Here is a 25,728-nt window from a genome sequence, read left to right on the forward strand (position 1 = left end):
CCACATCGAACTTGTGCATTCTTAATTTAGCACTATCAATAGCTCAGTAGGAAGCGATGTCTGCCAAGGCATCTAGCGAGGAGCGGCCAGGTGTGAGCACGCGCTGGCAAACGTACGTGGGGTCTGACCCTAAGTTTAATATGGTTCAAGGCTAGTTCAATATTCAAAACAAATTGAGAGTAATGGGTTTCTTCATCAAAACTAATAGCTGGGTAGTTGGTGTGGTTTCATTTTAACAAAAACCTGTATGTGAAAGGTGCGGACGAGCAAAGAAACAAGAGTTGCAAAACAGTCCCGTGTTTGTTGTTTCTTTGCTTGTCCATGTCTTTTTCACGCTGGTTTCTTGTGAAGATGAAAGTAATGAGACTCAGCGGCTACGACACTGATAAGCGGTGTGGCCAAAGTTTAATTCTTATGCCGCGCAAGAGCAGAGGATACCGTAAAAACCGGACTATAGGTCGGACCAGAATGTAGGTCGATTCCCCAACTAACAAATTCTAAAAATGAAAAAAATCTTTTTCAATGGCAAAAGTACCGAAAGACACCCTTACCTTGAAACAAATGCAACTCATGCACAATAGTGACAGTATTTATTTAAATGCTACTCGCATGTGCACCCGGTCAATTTTTAACAGTATCGCGCGACCATTGACCCGTGTGCTTGTCAGCACCTTATTAACGGCGCTGAGCGGTGAAACAAACGAGACATGCGCATGTGTACACGTGCGCTTACTTTCGCTATTTTACCGCTCTGTGCCGTGATGACAAGGTGCTGACAAACATGCGGGTCGATGGTCGCGCAATACTGTTAAAAATTGGCCGGGTGTACAGTACACAGAAGGGCACGAAGTGCGCAAGCGCTACTCTGAACCAGAGCAACGTCTTTGATCAGAGTCGTCCGAACTAGAGTTGGATGACGAATGCTTCTCACTGCCCAGTCCAGAGGTGCGCGTGATCTCTACCGCTTTCAAGCGGATGCATTCGGCAGTCACAGGCACCGATCTTACACGCAGCTCCCGGACGAACTCTGCAACCTAGTCTTCCAGTTCTGTGGTCGGCCCTCGAAATGCCATTTTCTGTTGGTTTGCTGCTTCTGCCTCCGCCAGTACTGAATGCTCTTTTCGTATACTCCAAATTTGCGCTGTGCCGCGAGGTTTCTGTGGGCTTCCGCGCACTCAATCACCTTTTTCTTGAAGGCGACGGTGAGTTGCCATCGGCTTCCGCTCATTTTGAAACAAAATATGAAAAAGCAGCCTTTAACTAATATAACTTTGTGACAATGTATACGGAAATTGGCGGTGCACAATGTCGCCACACCGCGCTGCTGCTGATGGCGATGGCGAAGGCGGCTCTTTACTTCATCTGCCCGTTGTTGCAAGACTTCCGTAGTTTTTCCGCCAATGTCCAGTATAAAAGACGAGGGCCGACTTTTCGCAATGATTTTTTGAAAAAAGTTCGACTTATATTCCGGTTTTTACGGTAGTTGACTTATTTCCGAAGTACGTAATTCTTATGGAAATTCGAAAGCATATTTTTGCTAACTTCAATTTCTATTAAACTGTGTTAATAAATATATACAGCAACATTAGAAACAGGTGCACTGATCTAAGCATCCTTCTTGCTATTGGCCAACAGCAGCCTCATATGGGAATGTGCTATATGACGAAATATGGCACCCGAAAAGAGTGAGAAGGCTTCTGTTGAAAAGAGAGTGTTTCAGAAAAAGGTGAATTCATGGTCTGCTTATGAGCTCCACATGCACAACACAACTGAGCTCCACTGTGCATGAATGGAAAATTTGACTGACGTTTATAGCAGTGTATCCTTTCTGCGTACCTGCCGTGGTTGCTCAGTGGCTATGGTGTTGGGCTGCTGAGCACGAGGTCGCGGGATCGAATCCCGGCCACGGCGGCCGCATTTCGATGGGGGCAATATGCGAAAACACCCGTGTGCTTAGATTTAGGTGCACGTTAAAGAACCCCAGGTGGTCGAAATTTCCGGAGTCCTCCACTACGGCGTGCCTCATAATCGGAAAGTGGTTTTGGCACGTAAAACCCCAAATATTATTATTATCCTTTCTGCAGACTGTTTTTTCACCAAGCCCAAGGGGTGGTTCAGGAGTTCTTTAAAGCAAAAAGATGGTTTTTATCCCCAAAGAAATTTGTTGCGTTACAGAGAAATTGCTGGTGTGCAGGATTCATATTAAGGCTGTACTTGCAACTTACTGAAGCACCTCTTATTGAAACTGATGATATGGATCCAGCATAATGTGCAGCCTTGCGCTCACATACACAGCATTCCAAGGTAAAGCGTCAGTAAATTTAATAACACTATGCTAGCTATACAAATTGTTCTTGCACAGGCACTTCAGCACTTTTGCCGAGCCTATATTTGCAAGAGTCTGGAGATGCACAATTAATGAAAATTCGTTGATTATAGTTTTTTGTCACATTCGTTGTGTACATTTACATTGGAAATTTGAAGACGGTCATATTTGAGGACAACTACATTTTGTTTGGTTCTTATGAAGTACTTCTGTTTCGTTATATTCATAATAAAATTTGGCTCTCTCTGTGTGAATTTCACATTTAAAGGAGAGGGAGGAGTCTAAACAAGGCAAACCCATCATGTGACATAGCATATTGCGTATATCATGCCAGTGTAAAAGCCAGGCAAAGCTGATAACAGCTGTGCTCCTGCTCCCAGAATGCAAAAGAGGTTTTTGCATCAAGCTACATCATATGCAGTCTTTTCCCTATCTATTAAGATTATCTCTGCCCCTGAAGGTTAGATTAGCATACTGAGTATGAAATTGATATCCGGGAACACCAGTGCTTTAGTAGAATCAAAGTGAAGTTGCCTTCACATACAATTGCCTTGAAATTTCTAACACAGTTGCAAAATAAAAAAAGTTTCCAAACTTTCGTTAACTATGTGTTGGTTTGCTGAAATTGTGTCTGCTGTGAACCACACAAACCACTTCTGCAAACATTTGTGTAGGTTGCATAAGGTATTTATTAATCTGCACTTTATCTTCGCAAGCACTGTAATGTTAAATGCAATAAAGGCACTTGCTTTGTGATCACTTTAGTAATGATGTCGCATTGCAGGAATGTATTTGTAATAACAGTGTTTCTTCCTATATGATCTTTCAGCAGTTTGTGTTTTGATATTCTAGGGTCCACAACCCGTGTTGTGCCAGCACCAAGGGTGCACTGTCAGACGGGTAAGTCATTGTCTAATAATACAGGCGATTTGCATTATGCAGTACTCATCCTGTTATGTTGTGTTCACTGAAGCCATGCATGCCCAGCACACTGATGGTACCTAAGCTACTGTAGAAGGTTTTTTTTCCCACGGCCGTCTAATTTCTTGACGTAGCTCACAAGTATTCCCTTTCTGTAGGACGTGCAAGACTCCCACTTCAGAGGCCCACCGTCCCAGAGGAGTTGGCCCAGAGAGGTAAGTAACGTCCATGTTTTAGCTTGGAGCTTACATTGTATTATGCAATGCTAAAGTGGTAGGTCAGCATGGCAGACCAAACAGGCAGCTGTTTACTACTTTTTTTCCAACTTTTGTTTGTCACAGTCTCAACTGGTGCACATTTATTCTTTTTTGTGCATCCGTTACTGTTCTGCTCTTGTGTAAGGTTACTTGATTTTCCTGACTGCGAGCACAAAGGAAGAATCCGAGTGGGAGGCAGTTGAGGAAGGAGGAATGAGGGGCACATGCTATTTGCAGCAAGTTTGCACTGTAGTGTGCTATATGTTAGTTTTCAGTGGTTACTTTTCCTTCCCTGGAGGAACACATATAGTACTTGCAATTCGGGGCACTTGAAAGAACTGCAGATGCCAACCTGCCAACTCTGCTTAATTTTCTATAAAGGACAGCTGCCATGCACAACTTCAATTTTGTATAGCCTTGTACACGTGATGCTCAGGTTGTGTGTTTTTCTTCCATTGGTGGCAAGTTTTTCGACTTTCATTTCCTTCTTTTTTGAGGAGATGAATATAATAACAAATGCTTCCCCTTTATTTTAACTTTGCATTTCAGTTCTAAATTTCATAAGTTATCTGCATACTTTCTTCGTAGGGCTTTTACTAAGATGCAGAAGGGTTGAAATTCGGGCCAATTGGTACATAATTGAAGGAAAAATAAGTCACAAAACACAAAGGACAAGAGAGGTTCACACCACAACGGCTGGACTATCAACTGAGCTTTATTAGAAATGGCGTAGTCCCAGCAAGGCCAGCAGAGCATGAAAAGTCAAGTTATCGCATCTGTCGTGACCGAACTAAAAAGGCTAATTCTTTCTCAAGTAAGCGCACCGAGGTTGTACTAATGACGGCTGCATTAGTACAACCTCATTGCGCTTACTTGAAAAAGAATTAGCCTTTTTAGGTCGGTCACGATAGATGCGATAACTTGACTTTTCATGCTCTGTGATTAGTGATGCTGTTGCTGTGCATGCTCTGCTGGCCTTGCTGGGACTACGCCATTTCTAATAAAGCTCAGTTGATAGTCCAGCCATTGTGGTGTGAACCTCTCTTCTTGTCCTTTGTGTTTTGGGACTGTTTTTTTCCTTCAACTATGATCGAGCTGCATGGTTTAGTTGTACTGTACAAAATATAAATATCAGGAATATATTTCACATAAACAGTAGTGATGAAGCTATGGCTGAAAATGCAACATTCTCTTGTGTGAAAAGAAAACTACAGTGCAGTACATATTCTTTTTACATTTGTACCTGTAATGGTGCTAGCTGTTTCTGAAATAAGTTTGGCAGCATATGCCACGTCATGTTACAGCTTAGCACAACAGCAGCACCATTGCCAAACCTGAAGGAAACTGTTGGCAGTGTGAAACACTGATGCACTTGTGCATTGATGTTTTGCATGCTTGATGATGTTTGTAAGAGGTGCTTGCTTATTTAAAGTGCAGCGATTTCACTTTCTATGGACTCTTTCACTTTTGCAAGTCAAACCATAATTGATCATAGCGGAAACATCTAATAACCTTGTAATTAGAAACATCTGTGAGGTACACCAAGAAAGTGCTTGAAATTTCCCATATTCAGTGCCTAATTTTCCCAGCTAAGAAAGTAAATATAGTAGAGGTAGCTTAGTGTCAATAGGCAAGTAAAAGCCATCAAGAAATTCTGTGATATGTTTAATATCAGGTGAGTAGAGAAACTAAGGAAAATAGGCAACCATCAGCTAAATGGCGGGTGTGTGTAGTCGTTGAATATAAGTGCAGTAATTATGTGAATATTTTTATTCCTCAGAATCTGCAACTGTCCAAAAGGATGCTGCTGCTGCTGCTGCTGCTGCTGCTTCAGAACCTGAGATTCCTCAGAACTACGATGCTGCAGCATCAAATTTTAACAGCTTAGAAGAGTTGGGTGAGGAATATTTATATGTTAAATGATTTGTTTCTACTAGATCTGTCTTCTGGTGTATGTGGCATTGTCAACATATTTGTTAGGGCAAGTTTTACAAACAGTGTGAATTTGTAGAAGGGAGTTGCAAGGTGTTTATCAAGATTTATTGGTGCCTTAGGTTCATACAGGGAAGCAGAGGATAAGAGGTACTAAGATAAATATTCACATTCATTTATTCTCCTAGAAAGCTGGAATTCAAATTCTTTATGTGTTTTGTAGGTTTTGCACTCACTTAAGTTGATTAGTGCGGAGATATGGGCTTATTGGTATGTCATCATGAAGTTTTTTTGGTGTAGCGCAATTAGTACATGGATGTAGAGGAAGAACAAGACTGATTGTTTGTGGGTTCTTTTCGTTATTTGTGCACTAGTTGCACTACACCAAAAAAGCACTCATGCAACTGCTAGCTTTTTGAAAAAAGGTTACACATACTGTAAAATTGATTTTAAATATGTTCTAAGCTGTATTTGCCGTTGATATTTTGCAGACGATGTATGTGTGCCCACATAAATGAATCTTGCATGTTAACCCGACTTCGAAATTTTGTGTTGGTACTCCTTTAATGTCTGAAGCTGCTTAGGTCACTCAATATATGTGATAAATTTGTGGTTATTCTGCAGAGTCTGTGGAAACCTCTGCACCATTACCATTGGAAGATATAGGTAAGAAATAGTGTGCTACTGGTAATGTTGTGAAGGAAAAACATTGTTCAATTTTATATCTTGTGTAGAACCTAGCTCAGTGCAGAACATTTAACAGCTTTGTCTTCCTCGTGCGAATAGGAAACACATGTTAGTCATCATCGTCATGATCAGCTTATTCAGATTGTACACGTGGACCACCTTTCGTACTGGTGCCCAGTTTACACTTATCCCACCTCAGCCAAACCCATTTTATGCTTGAATATTTGCGAATATTATTGCTCCAATCCATAGCACTTGGGAGAATTAGAAATGATGAGGCAGTAACACTGATCTGGACACCCTGCCACCAATAAGGGAACGGCCAAATTGCATTATATGTCACCTTAAAAGCACATTTCAATACAAACCATTCTGTGCTTCTACAAGGTACATTTCTGGAAGTTTCTGTCTTGCCTTTTTGGGGGGCCTCTTTCACAAAAATTGTCTGGTGGTGGTTACCCACTAGGGTTACCCAGTGCAACAGCCTGATGGAATATCCATTATGCCACAGGCGCATGCATAGCATTAGAGAATAATTAAATCCTGGGGTTTGACGTGCTAAAACCACTTTCTGTTTATGAGCCACACCATAGTGGAGGACTCCGGAAATTTCGACCACCTGGGGTTCTTTAACGTGCACTTAAATCTAAGTACACGGGTTTTTCGCATTTTGCCCCTATTGGAATGCGGCCGCCGGGGCCGAGATTCGATCCCGCGGCCTCGTGCTCAGCAGCCAGACACCATAGCCACTGAGCAACGACAGGCCATTAGAGAATAGCAGCCTACCACAATTCCTCACATGTGCAAGCTACTGCTTTAAAATGCTTGACATACATCGCATTGCATAGCAAGTTTGCTCCATCATGCAAGCATGCACCACTTTTGTGATTGCCGCAGTTCATCCGCCTGTGAGGTTAGCCTTGGTCATACCGGAATAAGTTGAATGTTTCATCTCTGGTGAACAAGAAATCAGTTGCCTTGCCATCCTTTGCTGTTGCCACAAACACACACCCTATACAAGCATGTTGCACCATTTTCATGGAACCCCAAATGATGCTATGCGGCCCTAAAGTTGTTGGGCAAGTTGGTTGATACTTGAAACCTGCCACGGTGGCGTTGTGGCTGTGGTGTTGGGCTGCTAATTCCGAGGTTGTGGGATCAAATCCGAGTGGCGGAGGCTGCATCTTGATGAGGGCAAAAAGCAAAAACACCCATGTACCAAGCATTGGGTGCATGTTGAAGAACCCCAGGTAGTCAAAATGAACCCAGTCTCCCACTATGGCGTGCCTCATAATCCGATCGTGGTTTTGGCATGTAAAAACACTACAACCTAGTTTTCTTTTATACTTGAGGAAGGTGGCATGGCATTGCATGGCAAATAAAATGCAAAGAACATATGGTGGAGCAGCATGGGCTGCTCACCATATGGCTGCCTGATTTATTGCAGTCTTGCTGGCATGTTTTTTCCAGTCTTGTAGGGGCTGTGATGAATTGGTTGTGGGTGGCGCCTACGCTCTCGTGTGTTCTTTGTTCTATTTGCGCTACATTAGTGTCCCTATATGCTAGATGGCTAGTTACCTAGCTGTGTAATGCTTTGCCTAACATTGATTCCCACAATGTGTGGGATCTGCATAATTGGCTGCCAGAGGGCTATAAAGATTAGGACACAAAGGACAGGAAGTTTATGTACTTGAGCAGCATCCTTGGTTTTATTAAAGGCAAGCTTTATGAATTTATTTATCCCTGAGGCCCTGAAGTGATGTGCAATTTTCATTACCTTATTTCTTGAATAATTTTTAGCTTCAGTTTGTTCGTTTAATGTTTATGAAAGAAATGTACACTTGGTAGGGTAAATACTCTGCTGACTGTGACTGTTTCCATTTTCTTACCACCCTTTCTGTTACTATAACAGGGTGCTAGTTATTCGTTCTATGCAATATATTATTTAGTCCTAGGAATTCTATTATACCAATTTCTTTGTTCTTGCTTACACTGTTTGTAATTTGTGCATTAGAAACCTCATTTTGTTGTGCAGGCGATCTTCATTGTGAGGAGGCTGTAGATTTTGAGCACGCCACCTCAGAGTTCGTGATAGGCTCCAGAAGAGATGACGGAAAGGTAATCACACCAAATTTATTAGCTGCAGATATTGCCTGAATGTTGTCACAAAGTGATCAATTGAGCTGCAGCTTGAATGAGCTGAATTTATTCTGTGACAGCTCGCAGGCATGCATATGAAAGTCCTACCTGTACCTGCCTTTCGGCAAGACAGTCATTGGGCGATTTTCAACTACTACACAGCCTGACTCAGTGGTTGCAAGCCACGCAGTAAACAGTGTGCTGGTCAGCCAGACCAGCACATGCACCAGCAGTTTGCGACCACTAAGTCCAATTTTTGTAATTTTCAGTTTTTGTGAGATAACTTTTAAAGAAACTCTATAGAGAAGCCACACTCTCCATTTTGTGTGCATAAGTGATATATTGTGCATTCAAGGAAATCTGGCATGACACTAGTTATGGAGTTGACAGCTAGCCCTCTGATAAAGTAAAAAAAAAAAAGTGATATAGACCTGTCAGTACTTCTAATTTGTGAGTGATTGTTTCTTTCTGTAATGCAGGTTTATGCAGGCAGTGGCTTCTGGTTGGACCAGAAAGCCTGGGACTGCTTGTTTAGTGCCTCCACGGACTCGATGTTCTGTAGAAGCGCTGCTACTGTGTTGTGGACTGCAGACCAGTTAAAGACGAGGAGTGTCACAGGTACACTTTCAAACAAAGCACGTTCGCTGGGCTACACCGAGGCAAAGCCGCCACTCACGCCAGAAAAAATCTCGTCTCTAAAGGGTATATATCTTTTTCTTGTGGCCTTTAGAAAGTTTGCATATTGATCTTGTGCATGTTTTATATCTTTATTATAATGTGGTTTATTCTACATAAAACTGGCATATCAATTTTGATTAATTGCCTTGTGTTATGTTCTACCATTGAATAATGGAAACAAAATATTTTAGCTCTGTTATTTGTGCATGTGATGGCCAATTCAGTATTTTTGCAGCAAAAAGAAAGTTGAAGGCTTGTTTATTTGAGTTATTGTTACCATGGTCTTTCAGCCGATAGTACAGTAAAAGCTCGTTAATTCGAACCGCAAGGGGAAGCCGCTTCAGTTCGAACTAACGAAAGTGAAGGAGAACAACAGTACACGGCGATTTGGAAGTAGTAGGGCATGCCAGAAATTTAATGCTTTAAAAAGTCCGTGATCATAGCCTGCCTTTTTTCCTTGAAGGTGACAGCTAGCACTTCTTGCTCTAACGAGCTAATGTGGCGGAAGGCCTCCTCTTTGCCTTCTTTAAAACTGAAAAAGAGACGGGCAGTATTCAATCCAGCCATGACCTCCGCAGCGGAGGGCCTCACTGGCGCGTCGTCTTTCTCCTCCTCCTCGTCACTGGCAGCGACAGGTTCAGTGCTTCTGACCTGAGAAATTATGTCCTCATCTGTCAGCGCACCACACACCACTGCACTCTCGTCCATGTCGACAAAGTCGGCAAAGATGTTGTCCAAAACGTCCGCCATGGGAGCGGTGACGCCGTCTTCAGGCGCAGGTGGCTGGTTTCCTCCTTGTAGAGCTTGTGCGCCGAAGCCACAGTGGCGATAGCAAGTTGCTATCGTAACTGCAGTTACTTGCTCCCAAGCACGCACATGCATGTGTAGCGCACTTAGGAGCGTCACCTGATAATTATTGCACAAAATAATTTGCTCCAACAGATGGCGCCGGTAAAATGATTTAAAATTTTGAATGATACCTTGGTCCATGGGCTGCAGTGCCGCTGTAGTGTTAGGTGGAAGGAAGGCTAGCTCAATGGCCTTCGTCTCAATGTTGACCTTATGAGCCCAACAATTGTCACCGAGCAGGAGGACTTTCCGTCCACAACGCTCAAACTTTTTGTCCATCTTCGCTAGCCACTGTCCGAACAGTTCCCCCGTCATCTATGCCTTTCTGTTGGCCGCGTAGTCCACCTAGAGGGACGGGATCTGGGTGGCCAACGTAGAACGGAGAGGAGGCAGCCGCTGCTGCCTTCTGGCTGACCCCGCGCCGGTTAGATCTTTTGCCGATTTTGCTTTCTCTCGCCGTTCTCTTTGTTCCGGAGGCGATGCAGCCTTGTGTGTATGCAGTAAGTGCGCTTCTCTGGCAGTGTGCCAGGCGCCATGCCGCCGGCACGGTGACGCGTAGTTCGAATTATCCGTGGCGGAACCTTCTCGCGCTTGAATTAATGGGCTTTTTTATACACAGACTTCTGGGGAGCTTGACCAGACAAAATCGTACAGTTCGAATTATCCATAAATTCGAATTATTGAAGTTCGAATTAATGAGCTTTCACTATACTTGTCTGCCAACTGTTTTCCATATTTTGCTCTTACAGTGAAACCTCATTAAACCGTAGTTGGCCGGAGCTCGGGAAAAGTACTTACTAAACAGCAGTACTGCTTAACCGAAATAGCATGAGATCGCCCACTTACCTGTCAAAAACTGAACTCTGAGAGAGTGCGATGAAAGGGGGAAAGAACAAGCAGTATTTATTCACTTTGCGCAACAAAAGTGTTATTTTCGTTTGATGCCGTGGCGGCCTAGCAGCAACAACAGCGGCCTGTCGTCGGCTCACTCATAATTTGCTCATTTGCGCAAGATGCGTGAGGCAGCCAATCGCAGTCGAGAATTCTGATCCGCATCGGGCTTGATCGTGATCAAAAGTGTTCACTGGTGTTACTGAAGCTGCGAGCCAGCTTTTCAGCCAGCCCCCTCTTCTCGCCAAGCACTCGCATGACAATCTTCTCATTGACATTGCATGTTCTCCATGCATGCAGGCGGTAGCGCAGCAGAAGTCGCGGGGCGCCTTTTTCATTGCCGGGTGCTGTTCTCATCGCGGCGATTGCATTCATGAGGCTGACGTAACGCGCAGCTTCTGCTACTGTCGGGCCTGAATCGTCCGTGCTGTCGCTTTTCATGTCGTCTTCGTCACTGTCGCTGGTTGACACTTTGGCAAGAACAGAGGCAACAATGGCGAAAAGTCGAACCTTGTAGCCGACATCTCTTCGCGGTCGCAGCAGCGCTGCCGAGCAACTTCGCATTCTAAATGCCACGCACCGTAGCCAACAGTAGATCCTTGTCGTGTGCCAGCACAGACTTCTTCGTATCACGTTCGATAGCACGAACGATGCCTATTTGTTCTTCTATGCTGAGCACTCGGCGTCTTTTTTATCCGAGCTTCTGTATGACGCGAGTCCTTCTTTGCACGATGCCACAATGCTCTCTAGCGTGGCGCCGAAATGATGTTGATGTGGCTTCACGCGCAAACGCACAGGATGCTTGGAGGCCGTTCTGATTTCTGAGGCTTGTTCTGCCGGGCTGCTCGATGGAGACCACACACTGCTGTGATTGTGCAATGAAAAGTGGAAACGCTACTTGTTAACCGATATGCATGCAATAAGCTGGTACGGTTTATGTGGATACAAAACATTATTTTCAATGGGCACTGAGTCGGCGATTTCACTGTACTACTTTAAAACGAAACTACTGTTTAAGCGGGTACAGTTTAACGAGGTTTTACTGCGCTAGATTTCTGACTACAATTTTGCACAAGAACGCAAGCTGCAATCACCGGTGCATTACTGAAGTTAGTGCAGCAACTTGCTGCACTCGGATAGTTAGCCATATCTTTATTTTTCATCACTGTAGGTATACTAAGATGCTCATTATGGTCAGGTGTTAACAGTGCTCATGCATTGCAAGTCATATGGAGCAAAATGTGGTACTATCGGCATCAAATAAAACGTGAACAGTGGAGAGCATAACTGAAGGTTTAGGGTGGACCGTCCAGTCATCACCGTCGGCAGGCGTGCTCATCCGGTTTGAATATACTACATGATGATGCTCCCCCTTTTCGTTTCTGTTCTGGCTCTCTTTTATTTGAATGTGACAGAAGAAAAATTGAAGAAAACAGAAGCTAAAATATCAAAGTACAGGGTGAGTATTATTGCCCATTGCGGTGAAACCGTATATGCTATTGGTGTCAAATGAAACGCAGTGGTACAGTTTGCACTGTCGTCATTACTCTGCCATAACCTTTCGCTTTCAAATAAAAGAGAACCAGAACAGAAACTAAAATATTGCAGTATAGAGGGAACATCATTGTGTAGGACGGTCAAACCGGAAGTATGTGCACGTCAATGGTGTCGATTGCATGGGCGCAGGCTTTACCTTCAGTTAGGAGCTCCGTTCGTCATTTCATGTCGATAGTATCTCACTAGCAGTAGGTGTAACAGCTTTTATACATGGATGCTTCATAGCTTCATATTAAATATGAAGTAATCAAGCACACCACTGTTACACACGACTGTGCAGAACAATAATAGCGCACTTATTTTTTTTAAGGAAATTAATTCATGCGTTCACAAGCAGTAGTGGCTTCCTTTGCAAACTAAATTTGTCTTTGCCTACATACTGTGCTGCAGTGACTTCTGAATGTGCCCATGGAGTAATAAAGAACTGTGCTTAGTTCTGTGTTTTCTTTATGAGGTTAATAGTTTCACTTTCTATGCAGCGATGTTTGCCATCTACATGGGCGACGTGACAAAGGAGGTGGCGGACAAGCGAATGAAAATGGTCCGCAAGCATTTGTCACAAAAGCTTGGTGACGTGCAGCGGCGCTGAATTGTGTGTATCAGCCAGGAACATTAAGGTGTTCAATAAATCTATCAGTCGGAGCCTTCAGGTTCCCAGATGTCACATCAATGCATACTCTCGTGCCATGGAGGAAGAGTAGATTTTAATGAAGAGAAAGGAGAAGAGGTTGGCCTGGAGAGCTTGTCTCTAGCCTGCTATCTTCCCTGGGGAAAGGGGAAATGGTAAATACAGAAAAGGGTAGGTGGCGGGTGATTGTTATGGTACAATGAGCTACTATATACACATCCAATATGCGGAGGCGTACTGTAGATGCAATACACGCAAGAGTAATCTTGTCCGCACAATAAGTTATCATGCAAACCCATTTTGCACTGTCTGCATGTCTCGCAGGTTCTAGAGGCGATCGTCTAAACCAGTCTCATGTAGAAAGTTCAAGAGACTTTATGGCACGTTGGGCACAGTCAACTCTTCACCACGTGCCCAGAATCTTTTCTTCCTAAAAGGGGCGATAGTCCAAGCAGTCAACACTAGATTTAAGTGTTCTTCATTCGCCCGCTTAGTGAGGGCACACACAAAGTACTTGAGCTATTGTCTCGGGAGTGTGACAGACGCTACAGTGCTGAACATGAAGGCTGTGATGTGCAATTTTGTTGCCTTTGACCCTCTTGTTGCATGTCACCCAGAAAGAGTATAGAGCACCAACAAGATGACATAGGATGGGACACACTCAAGCATAAGTGTGTGTTACCCATTGTGTCCTTGTTTTGTTCTTGCCCTTTTACTCTTCTGTCTGTGCTGTTTTGTTGCAACTGTTACATCTGTTCTACAAATAAAACGGACTGTGCTAAAGTTGCACCAACCAGAGGGGTGGTCAATGCAAGTGTGGGAGGATTTATTCATTTTTATTTATTTATTTATTTATTTATTTATTTATTTATTTATTTATTGCCGAAGGATACTGTTGCATCTCTTCTAACTGGTCACATTGTGATATAGAATCGTCACTTACAGCGCATACATAGACGAGGGACCTCGTCTATGTAGGCGCTGTAAGTGACGATTGATACCATTGAATACGAACTAGCCCGTACCCAAACCTTGCTGTGATTTCCTAAACAGGAATAAAGTACCTCGGAAAGGCTGGCTATATTTGAGCAAGCAGGTGGCAATTAATGAACCGGCCTGTTAACAAGTTTTTTTCCAGGCTGCCTGACTATATGTATGTTTTTGTGGTCCCCTCTGTTGTCTGCAGCACCTTTGTTAAAGTCGGCTGCTGTATATATAGTACAGCCCTATTTGTTATGTGACAGTGGTTATGCTATATAGCTTTTGAAATCTAGTCTGGCTTCTGTGTTAGCTGTAAAGTGCATGCCTTTGTTCATTCATCCAGTAATAATATATTGTGGTCAGTTGTTATTTTTTGTTTTCTGCATCCTCAGGCATTCTTGCTATGACAACAAAGTACTTATATAATAATCATAGTGGTAAGATATTTGCAGCAAGAGCAGTCCTCTGTGCTGTCACCGTGCTACAATACAGCATTTTAGCGGAACATTTCACCGAGCCTGTGCCAAAGAAAGCAGAATGAAAGCTTCATTCCATTCATGCTGTCTTCGGTTAGTACAGGAAGCATCTTCAACAGCAGTTAATGCGGCAGTTTTTCAGTTCACTTTGTTGTTATTGAATGACTGCGACTCATTTATGATAAAGCATTTAGTACAATTTTGTCATTTTAATTATCTCTAATACTGTAAGCCTGTATTCTTGCCCACATATAATGTTTTTTCCCTACATTTCTGCAGAAGTACCCTTGCTGTAAAATATGAATGGTGTATATTTTCCATTAAGACAGTATATTCTGCATTTCATGTTTTTTCTCTTCCCATCTGCTTCAAAAGGGGAGGCTGTTCCAGAATTTTCTTCAAGACAGTTGGTTTTGCACCAATTTCGTCAATGCAACAACAAAACCGAACTGCTCATGTCGAGTGCAAATAAAGCTTCAGTTACCTCAATTTTGTTTGTCCTGTTGAAAATGGAGTGTAGAATGCGCACATGCCTGCCTACTGACTGGCATACAAGCTGGTTGAGACACAACAAAAATGTTAGTCCTTCAGCCTGCGTAGCAGCTGTGCAAATACGTCTTAAAATTGATGCAATCATGCATTTTTGCCATTAACCGATAAGCTAGTAGGGAACGATAGACTGGTAGAGACCGATAGACTGGTAGACCATCAGACTGGTAGACCATCAGACTGGTAGACCATCAGACCGGTAGACCATCAGACTGGTAGACCATCAGACCGGTAGACCATCAGACTGGTAGACCATCAGACTGGTAGGCCATCAGACTGGTAGACCTTCAAGGTCCGAAATTACGTATAGCCATCAGACATGTAAGCCAGTAGCTTGATGGAATTTTTGACTGGGTAGGGATGAGGTTATATGAGTGACGTGTCGGCAAAGCTGCCAGCGGGTAGCTTAATTACCACCTTTGCAGTAAATTACTAATGCGAGCGCTCTGGAACGTTTTTAGGAGCGGAGTAGAATTTATCTAGCTCAGAAAGAACTGTAACAGTCACCGAGATCAAATTTTGTAAAAAATGGGGGAACATTAAGGCTGACGCACATGCGAAATTTAGAGTGTTTTGGAGGAATTAAGAGCTTCGATTTAAGACCAAAAAAATTCCTCAAGCGAGTGCACGAAATAGTCATAAGCGGGCGAGGGATTAAAGTGTGCGGATTAATTACGGGCAGCTGAAATTCCTGACGCAACGGCTCGAAGGAAACAACTTCGCTGGAAATGGGGCTGCGATTCCGCAAAGTCGCTCTGCTGGTCTGCCGTTTTTCTTTGGTCTCGATCCAATCGCATGAGATACCGCACACATCGTGAAAACGCGAGATTACGTAGCTCGCGCTGCCTGCCACAGGCTAGCCACGCTACGTACTTCAAAAGCCGAGAGTGTCCCCCGCAAATCCCAAAATAGAACGCCCGAGGTAAAACGTTTGCAAACCTCCCCAGCGTAGGCGTGTCAGTGAGTGATATCAATAGGCGAGCGAACTTCTGGGTATGTACGACGCTGCGGCGTGGCCAGGTGCGGCCGCCGAGCGTCAACCGCCCCTTGGAAAGGTAAGATGAGAAAAACGAAAGAAGCTTGCCGTCTGTCATATGGGCCACGCGCGGCAGCTGCGCCGCGACCCATTGAAGCGTACAGCTGCTATCCCGTCGTTGCTTCTCTCTCGCCCCACCCCGCACCGTTTCTTTCTTGATTCTCCTCTCCTACCTCCAAGAGAGGGGTGAGGGTCGCCGAGGAAAGTCTGTAATCAATTCTCCTCGGGGCCACCTGTTGGTTGGCTTTAAGGTCACGGGAACGCACAGGACGCTCAGCTGTGTAGCATCTCACTGGCATATTCTTCAAAGAGCGAGGCAATGTACTCTCGATACGAGATGCCGTGTTTTAGCGCGTATTGCTTTAGCCTAGAAACTGAACACGTTCGGTCCCTTTGACTGTACACGCGGTTCTCTGGTGAATTGGTGATGGGAGTTCCACACAGGGCAGCTCGCAGCTCGCATTTCTCGAAGAGCCGTGCGATGTATTCTCGCTACGAGACATCGCCTTTTAGCGCGCGTTTCTGGCTCGACCAAAAACTCCACTTCTGTCGACCCCGTCGTCCTTACACCGTTCCGCGGGAAGTTGCTCAGGGGGACGTGCAGAAGGCTCAATTGCATGGCGCTCACTCTCGTTCTTCAGAGAGCCGCCCAATGTACTCTCTCTATGAAATACCGCGTTTTACCGCGTGTTGCGAGCCGAAAACTCATCACGCTCGACCCGTTCGACTTTACGGCTCCCGGGGACATTCCGAACGAAACGAAAAAGGTAAAACTCTTCGCATGAAATTGCGACAGAAAGGTGTCTCTCGCGCACGGCGCCGATGAGGTTGTCAAACGTGTATACGGGCTACGTTGCCTGCGACCTCCATGGTGACTAAAAAATGTTCAAGGAAATTACTGTGGTGCGCCATAAGCATCAACTCCCTGGGTCACGAAAAGAACGCTAGTACTCACCATCCGGAGATCTGGAGTGTCAGGAGTGCCACAGCAACCGCTAAACAGAGCCGGAAGGCACATATGGGGAGGGCGCCGAATTAAGCCGTACACATTTCACAAAGGCTGTACGTACTCTTGCTTGCCAATAGCCGCTTTGTGTGCACGTTGACGAACTTTGCGTTAGCAAGGCGTAGGCCTACGTGCACCCCACTCGGTGAAGCCTGTGTTTGTTGCGAAGGCGGCGCCATCTGAAGCAGGCAGCCAGAAAATGCTTGCCGTTGCCTCCAAGATTTCGGTACACACCTCTCCATCTCATCCCGCTCTTTTTTTTTTTTTTTGCTCACTTGCGTGATCACACTTGTGAGAGTCTGTTCAGATAGAATGATACGTAGCAGTGTTAACAGTAAGTATAACTTGCAACCCAAACAAAGCGCTAGCTGAGCGCACATTTCTGAGGCACATATGACACACAACAGGCATCACACAAGAATCTTCCCGAACCAGACAAAATAGGAAATATATAGGTATAGCGCAAGTGAAATCATTCCTGCTCTGTTAGAATTGTGACTTTCTGAGCCTTGCCACGACTTGTAACACACGAAGAAAACAAAAAATCACCCCCTTAAATTTCGGACCTTTTATTCCACCGCTCTTTTTCTATCTTGTTGTGTCTTCTTTTCTGCAGCTTTCGACAAAATTCGTAGCTTTAGAGGCTGCACGGGGTTTATCGTAAGTTAAGTATGTACAAGATCCCTTTCTTCACTGCACTAAAGAAGCACTCAACGTCACGCCGAATGTCGTAAAACACGCAATCGCTTACATTCTGACGCAAATAGCGGTGTTTAAACGACGCAGAGCAAGGCAAGGGTCTGTAAGAGGCGCTGTAGTGGAATGGAAGTATCTGGATAATTTCGACCACTCGGATTTCTTCAACGTGCGCTCAACGATCGGCGCCCAATCGAGTTTGCGTTGCAACACCACGAAAACGCAGCAGCCGCGGCCAGGAATCCAAAAACGGAAACTCGCGCTTGCAGCAGCTCTCTTCGACATCTTCTCGCAGCAGCATTTATTTACAACGTGGCTTCGGCGTCGTGAGCCGTCGAGTCCTGCAGTGCGACCGTAGGCAACTCAATAGGGATAAACCTCTCTGGGAAAGATAGCGAGGCTTGCGAGAACGTACTGGTGCTTAATCAAAAGAAAGAAAAAAGAAACATTACAAACAGAGCGCGTCTTCTTTTCTTAGTAAACACTGCAGTAAGGTAACACTCATCACCGTTCACCGATACTATAAGGAGGGCGTTGCTGTGGGACAAGTGCTCCGACACCCTAGCTTTTCCACACAGTATCCACACAGTAGATCAACACATTATATGTAGTGGATCATCGAACGTGTCTTGCTCTCTTCGTGGTGCGCTTGCCTGCAAGCATTCGAACCTGCCTTCTGGAACCTGACTGCAAGTACACCACGAGACGTTGCACCCCATGCAACTGTCGACCGATCGGCAGCGGAGAAAACGCGAAACAGCGCCGCCCACGAAGCGCTCGCGCGAGAGCACACCTTATAATGTAGAATTCCAATGGTAGATGGCGAGCGCTCAGCCGGATCGCGTCGGAGCGCGTCGCTCCGACTGAGATTGCTCTCATGTGCGCACACCATATCTGCGAAGGGAATGCGTGCGCTCCCGCGGGGGCACTTAGTACAGGAAAATCAAGTGAGAGGGCACTAGAATAGAGAGAGGAACAAGCGCTTATAAGCGCAACCCACCACCCCATTTCACTGTCCGTGTCAGAAGAATCATCACTCGACTTGGAAATTGTACTGTCTGAGTCGGAGCTGTCTAGGAGCGCGAACAAAATCGCACGGCGCGAAGCGGCGTCCACGTTTCCCATGTCCATAGCTACCCACGACCGGAAACAGGCGACCGTGACAGGAAGCAGAGGCGGGTGAAGGAAATACGTCACGAGGACTTCCGGTCAAATCTGCCGATTCCGGCGGAGCGAATAATTTTGCTCCACGGAGCAATCCGGGATCAGCGGCTGGTCCCAATCTGCCATTGGAACACGCAGCTCACGCTCCCATTCTACCATTGGAATAGGACTGCTCCATACAGAGCAGAAAAACTTGATCTGGATCTTCCATTGGAATTCAACAAAGTTACACGAGACGCGTCACATGCGCCAGTCGTCCCGAATCGCTTATTGGGCGCCGGCGGGAGAGAAGGGCGCATGCAGTCGTGCGGCCTAATGGCGAAGAGCGTCGGGCTGTTGTTGTGCAGCTGCAAGAAATGGCTTCGATCCCACCATCGCGGACGGGTAATTACTTTATTTTGTGTGCATGATCCATTCGGCAAGACAGCTGTATAGGAGCCACGGTCAACACTGTCGGGGAGGGTTCGCTATAGAAAGCTTTGCTTTTAAAGCCGCAACACATTTCACTGTTGCGCTGCTTGCAGACGACGTATACAACGGCAGTTGAGTCGTAGTAGCTTGCCATCGCAGTAATATTTTCGCACGCTCCGGTTGAATTCGACGCCACGAGACAGCACCATCGGCGCTTTCGGTTCTCCTGCTCGGCGTTTCGAAAATTGTGGCTTTGCGCGGCGAACGCTGAGGTGTGCGTGCGCGCGCATCAGTTGTTTTTCCTTTCCTGCCCGTTTTCCCTTCTCCCATTAACCAGGGTAGCAAACCTGGTTAACCTCCCTGCATTTCCTTACTCTCTCTCTCTCTTCTACATTCGCGGTGTCCCGTAAATGGCGCACGCACACGAACAATAACTATCCGTTACTTGCGTCAGCTCAAACAGCGAGCGGTGGCTTTGAAAGCTGCGGATTATCGCATAATTGTTTTTTTTTTTTTTAGAGCAAACGAATGAATGCGATTTAGAGCAGACTCCGGCGTTTCCAGTTGGCTCGCTCAGGTGCACGAAATTAAACATTTTCGCGTTTTACGTTGTACAGGTTAGGTTGTTTAGAAATCGTGCGCTGGGAAATACGCCACACATCGGGGAGGCCACTGGAGTGCCGCTGTCAACTGCACATTTACGTGCACGCCGCACCTGTTTCCCGTCCACCTTTATTATTATTATTATTATTACTATTAAAGAGTCCCGGACGCAGTCAGGTGCTTCTTTGCACCTGACTGCGTCTGGGTGCCCATACAAACTGTACGCATATGACAACAGCGCTGTACAAATCAGGCACGCATTTCAACTTCTACTGATTTGTAATTCGACGAATGGCCTACACAAAGCGGAGAACGCGCAGCGTTTTATGCGACTTCTTATCGCGCGCGCGCCCTGGCGACAGGCTTTGGCCACACGGCGATGGCGAAAGTTTATAAACTTAGCGAGAGGCACGCAACATATGCGCTAACGAAAAAGTGGCGTGTTACATATAAACGGTGGGTGCTCCGTCCTTGCGGTAAATACACAGGTCTCTTTTTCTTTCTTTAATGACCGCGTGCGTAGCCTATGATGATGTCAATGGCAATGCTATCACTTCTCTCTCGCGTGCTAGTTGCGGCACGGAGCAATATGGGTCGAGCATGTGGGTAGACACCTGACGCACGCGAAGCGTAGGCAATAAAAGAATAATCGAAAGACCTGGAACGTCAGAAATGATTTATAAAGCCGCTGTGTCGTATACTGGAAGTGCAGGTCTGAGTACCTCGCAGAAAAAAAGACAAAAAAAAAAGATCATTTTACTGACGCCACTAAATCGAATGCAAACTTGTTTACTTAATCCGCATTATATTTTCGTCTGGTATCTTGCAAACTACAGCACGCACAGGCAAGAAAAGAAGAAAGAAAGAAAATCAAAGCAGACGACATGCTCAAAGCTTATCATGTGCGCATTATGTATATTTATTGTTTTTTTTTTTTGCTTACGCGGATCCCATCGTCTGCAGTGGTCAGCGCTGCTCTTTTAATATGAATTATACACCTTCTATATGGTCGTGGCAATTGTTGTGCACTCAGGTTTAGAAAGCAGCGCAGCGCTGTACTTAAATCAATGTGATTACGTCAAAGGGGGCATCGCGTCATCCTATACTGCTGCGAAAGCGGTCACGTCTGAAACATCTGTCGCGCGATGATCTATGCGACATACGGGCAGCGCTCGCAAAGAACAACAGCCCATGGAAAGAAAGAAAAAAAACTCTACGAGAAACAGCCCGCAAATGCGCACCGATCGGCGACATGTGGTCCAGCTGTTGACGCAAACATTTCAAGACATTGAGAGACAATATCGCCGCCGGGTCAAGGACGTCTGCATCTGTCACAGCGCGCCTTGGGCGCGTTATCAGCGACGGAAGCTCGACATATGCCGACTCGGCGGAACTTCTCCTCCTCGCTTCCTTTTCTGAGCAAGCAAAACGCCGAATAAAAAAAACAGCCTTATATTTGGAATAAACTTCAACGCCGGCAATCATTCGTCGCGTATGCGCGACACCTGTCTGCCACATCATGAGCTATACGCTTCAGGAGAGACCGGTTTAAAAAAAAAGTGCTATAGCGCCTCCGTCGCCCACGGTAACGCCCGGCTTCGCGACAGTTTGTACTCGCTTGGCGCGGATTACAAACCGCGCATGCACCGGCCGAAGCACGTCAACACCGCCGTGCGCAGTGAATCGCGGCACCCGTAACAAGCGAGCTCATCGAGCAGCCAACGATGGCACACGAGAATTTCACGGACCCGCACGTTAACTCCTGCCTTCTAGAGCCCCAGTCACGCAGCAGGGCTCGCGCCAGTCAGCGGTACCGCGACCACCGCTGACGCCGCAAGGCCTGTGCCGCCGCGTCCTCTCCGCATGCAGGTGCCCGCATTCCACGATCGCATTCCTTTCAAGCACGCAAGCCGTGCGGCGCACACACACGCACGTCTCGGCGACTCGAAAATGCGTGCGGCACCGCGTCGTCGCACGGCGCCGTTTCTTTTCCAGGCGGGCGCCCGCTGCCGCGGCAGCTCAGCATATGTTAGCCGCTTTCACTTACGCTTGCGTCCAAAGCCTCGCTCGGCGTCCGCAGTCTCGCTCGGAAACCTTTGGGGAAACCATATCAGCGTGCCGCCGGGCGCGATCGCGCCCGGGAGCAGCCGACGCTGCTGCTGCTGCTGCGGGCAGCGGCGGTGCCGGTGGAAGCAACACGAGCAGCAGCCATCGCCGCCGCAGCCCTGCTGCGATCGGGAACGCACAGCACCGACGGAAGTTCCTCGACCGACGCGCGCCGACAACTGTTGCGAGCGGCCGCCCGTCCGCGCCAGCCAGCCTGCCAACAGCGACGCACGCACACACGCACGCAGTACGCACGGATACGACGACAACGCCAGGCGAGGCGGCGCGAGTGCAGTGGAGCGCGGACTACCGAGAGTGCGCGCCGCCGCTCCGGCCTCTCTCCCTCCTCGGTCTTCCTCTCTCCCTATCCCTCCCTCTCCTTCCGCTGTACGCAAAAGCTGGGAGCGCGACAAGCGCAAGAGGAACGGCGGTCTTATTGATTTCGCTGTGTGTTTACCTTGTCTTATATTAGAGGGTTTTAGCGCGGCGGCGGAACGCCGGCAGCGGCAGCGCCGGCGACGACATCTCGCGTAGCGCGGTTGAACTAAGGCGTGGCCCACGCTAGACGTTTGTTGAAGTTTTTTCGCAGGGACGACGGCGCGGCTGTTTCACTCGGCCGCAGGCGTACAAAAACGTTGTCGGCAGCGGGCAAATTGAATCGGGCGTACTTTTTGTGTCATTCCTTTCTCGCACGTAAAAGAGCCGCGCAACACGACGACATTTCTAGCGCGTTATGGTTGATAGAAGATAGATAGAAGCGTCGCCACCAGCGCTCCAGATGCGCGTAATACGCACTCCCGATGTTACAACGTACACTGCTACTCCGGTACGCCTCTCCTGTGCTAAATCTCCCTCTACTAGGGAGCAGAAGGAAAGGAAGACTCTGAGAACTGAGCTCTTCCAATTCGAGCTAGCATATTTTGAGCATTCCGCTGTTCTGCCCGATTTTCCGTTCGATCGACAAGGAGGCTGATGCTCACGGCGTTTTTAGAAGGAATATGGAAAGTAGTTCGAACGTTCTCCTCGTCTTTCTTTTTCAACGTTCTTGACGGAGTTCCTTCGAAGCCGCAACATCTGTCTCGCTCTGCTAGAAGCGCTGAACACGCTTTCTCGAGTACGCGTGAGTTTTGGGAGAGGTTTGCGGAAAAAGCTGTCACTCGGCTGAACTTCTGTGACGTCGCCAGACAGCTAGATGAAAGGAAAAGCCTGTCTTCTCATATCAAAAAAAAAAAAAAAAAGTTCAGAGCATAGTATCGATCTGTCGAAGCGAAAGTGGCAACAGGAAATAAAGAGAAGGAGTTTCAGCGCGCTGATGATCTGGTTACCTGTTCGTTCTCGCTTTACTTGCCACACTATAACGCATCGGAGTTCGATTCAAATTAAGTTTTGGGGTTCTACGTGTCAAAATCACGATATGATTACCGCGATATTACGAGGATTACGTGATATTACGATTACGAGGGGACTACGGATTATTTTCCACAGCCTGGGGTTCTTTAACGCGCACCCAATGTACTGTAGATGGGCGTTTTTACCTTCTCGATCTTCGTTCTTTCTCTCTCAACTGTTCCTCTTGAAAGTGCAGCGAGACCGTTCCCCGTGTCTTCAACGTTGTAAAGGTGGCTTCGTCGCAAGTAGTTTAGCATCGCAAAGAAGCCCAACTTCAATTATGGCCGGCCCGCTGGCCGTTATGAACTGCGCTCCGCTACTCCGCACAGCACGCGCGGCTTGCGGAGCACGGCACTGTAATTTCCTTCGGTTCCGCAGTTTGCTTGCGACTGGTTAAACATAGCGCTGTACCATGCTCTGCTAATATCAGATGATATAAAGGGTGACCAGCACCACTGCGCCAAACGTATATATATATAAAATCTAATCTGTTTCCAAGCGGTCCCTCAGTTTTGTCAGTTTTGTTTACTACTTTTAAAATGACCGCCATAAATCAAGCGAGAACGTGCGCACTTAACTTTTTGTGTCTAGCTGCTACCTCTTTCGTGTCGTGTCTCATCTTTTTTATATTTTTGTTTTGCAAGATTTTTTGTATTATTTTATTAGCCTTATGTGAGGCAGTAACAACGTAAAATTGCATCTCTCTCTCTCTCTCTCTCTGTGTGTGTGTGTGTGTGTGCGTGTGTGCGAGTGCGTGTGTGCGAGTGCGTGTGTGTGTGTGCGTGTGTGTGTGTGTGTGCGAGTGTGTTTGTGCGTTTGTGCGTGCGTGCGTGTGTGCGTGTGTGCGTGTGTGCGTGTGTGTGTGTGTGTGTGTGTGTGTGTGTGCGAGTGCGTGTGTGCGAGTGCGTGTGTGTGTGTGCGTGTGTGTGTGTGTGTGTGTGTGTGTGTGTGTGTGTGTGTGTGTGTGTGTGTGTGTGTGTGTGTGTGTGTGTGTGTGTGTGTGTGTGTGTTCGGATGAGGATAACATCGCACTTGACTCGACGGAGCTTTGATTTATATTGCGCACGGCAGAGACCTATTCTCCGAAATAACGTGAGCATTGTCGAGTTATGAAATGCCACTTCCGGACAAGCAGCGCAAAAGTAATTCAGACGTTTTTCGTCACTGCAAGTGCACGGTCCGCGCCGTGACGTTGCTTCTAGAGCAGGGAAAGAAATAAAAATAATAAATAGGCATAAAGAACCCAGACCGCGTGCAATGCGAAGTGCTGTTCCCGATTCTTCCGGGAAAGGAACGCCCCTGTTTCGTTTTCGTCGTATAGGCAGTGGCAAATGAGGTTCCTTTCTTTTCTTTTTTTAATACTTCGTTCTTATCTTTCTAGTAAGTGAGATCCACTGGCTCCTCTCCTGTTCGCAGTGTTCAGCGGCAAGAACAGAGAATCCTGAAGACCTCTTCCTACGCAGCTGCGCTCCATCCGTTGTTTGTTTGTCCTCACGTCTAATCCGTCGAGTAAACATGTGCTGCAGCGTCCGTGGGAGCAGAACATGACTTTTTATTTCCCTTTCTTTCTTTCTTTCTTTCTTTCTTTCTTTCCTTCTTTCTTTCTTTCTTTCTTTCTTTCTGCAAGGCCGACAGAAACTGCAGAAGGACGATGTTTAGTTACGCATGGCCTTTTCTGCCGCATTGGAACGAGCGCTTGTTCAGTGAATGTGCCATTGTTAGCGCGGCGAAAGCAGTAGCGGCGATTGAGTGCCTCTGCGTCAGCTTTATGTGCTAATCCCAAGCCCCCAGGCCAACAAACTAAATCCTTTCCCTGCGAGCTAGGAGCCGGTGAACAGCTTCATGGCTTTGGGAAGTTCCGGAAACAATGTGCCTAAAGTGGCAGGCTGGTCACGTACAGGAAGTGCCTTGTTTAGATTGGTGAAAACGTTAATGACTTCGTCTTAAGCACTTCACGGTCCCGCCAGTAATGTTGCCGCCGATCCTTGTTTTTTTTTTTTTGATGTTCTTCGCCTGGGGCAATTCTCGACGTTATAGGAAATGTGCCTCTTGCCTACCTCTTCCCGATACTGTGGTGAAGATCAGCAAATTTCAGAGGCGCAATCCTACAAGTATGCTATTCCCTGCTTACCCGGTAATAATACGAGATCCGCGGCTTTCTTACACTGATTTTACTAATAAAATATGGCATACAAAATTATTTGAAAGAGACACTATATGCAGACTCTGTCAAGATAAAGTGATATCTTTAGTGTAGTTAACTATCATTGAAAATGTCATTAAATGTCCTTCATAAAGCGTCATGGTTACCTAGAACATAATTTCTTTTTTTTTCTTTTGTAAGCGAGAACATGATGCAAGCGTAGGATAAACCAGCATCGTAAAAATACGCAACCAGCTCTCGGTGTCATGTTATGTCCACATATAATAATCACAGTGCCGAACT

The 25,728-nt window shown here is 46.2% G+C and overlaps 2 protein-coding genes across 2 annotated transcripts in view; one reads left to right on the forward strand and one right to left on the reverse strand.

Moving 5' to 3' along the window:
* Positions 1-21,965, reverse strand: part of LOC142575488 (uncharacterized) — a 164,073-nt gene extending 142,108 nt beyond the window's left edge. Inside the window, exon 1 of the mRNA XM_075684895.1 lies at positions 21,835-21,965. The gene's annotated coding sequence lies outside the window, so the exon portion shown is untranslated. The remainder of the gene's footprint in view (positions 1-21,834) is intronic.
* LOC142574496 (uncharacterized) lies at positions 57-12,879 on the forward strand. The gene is made up of 8 exons (XM_075683559.1): positions 57-112; positions 3,156-3,226; positions 3,406-3,462; positions 5,285-5,401; positions 6,061-6,102; positions 8,159-8,241; positions 8,742-8,964; positions 12,717-12,879. The coding sequence occupies exons 1-8, from the start codon at positions 57-59 to the stop codon at positions 12,824-12,826; spliced, it is 759 nt and encodes a 252-aa protein (XP_075539674.1). The 3' UTR covers positions 12,827-12,879.
* Positions 21,966-25,728: the final 3,763 nt, after the last annotated feature.

This window comes from Dermacentor variabilis, chromosome 3 (assembly GCF_050947875.1).
Source record: "Dermacentor variabilis isolate Ectoservices chromosome 3, ASM5094787v1, whole genome shotgun sequence".
Taxonomy (NCBI): Eukaryota; Metazoa; Arthropoda; class Arachnida; order Ixodida; family Ixodidae; genus Dermacentor; species Dermacentor variabilis.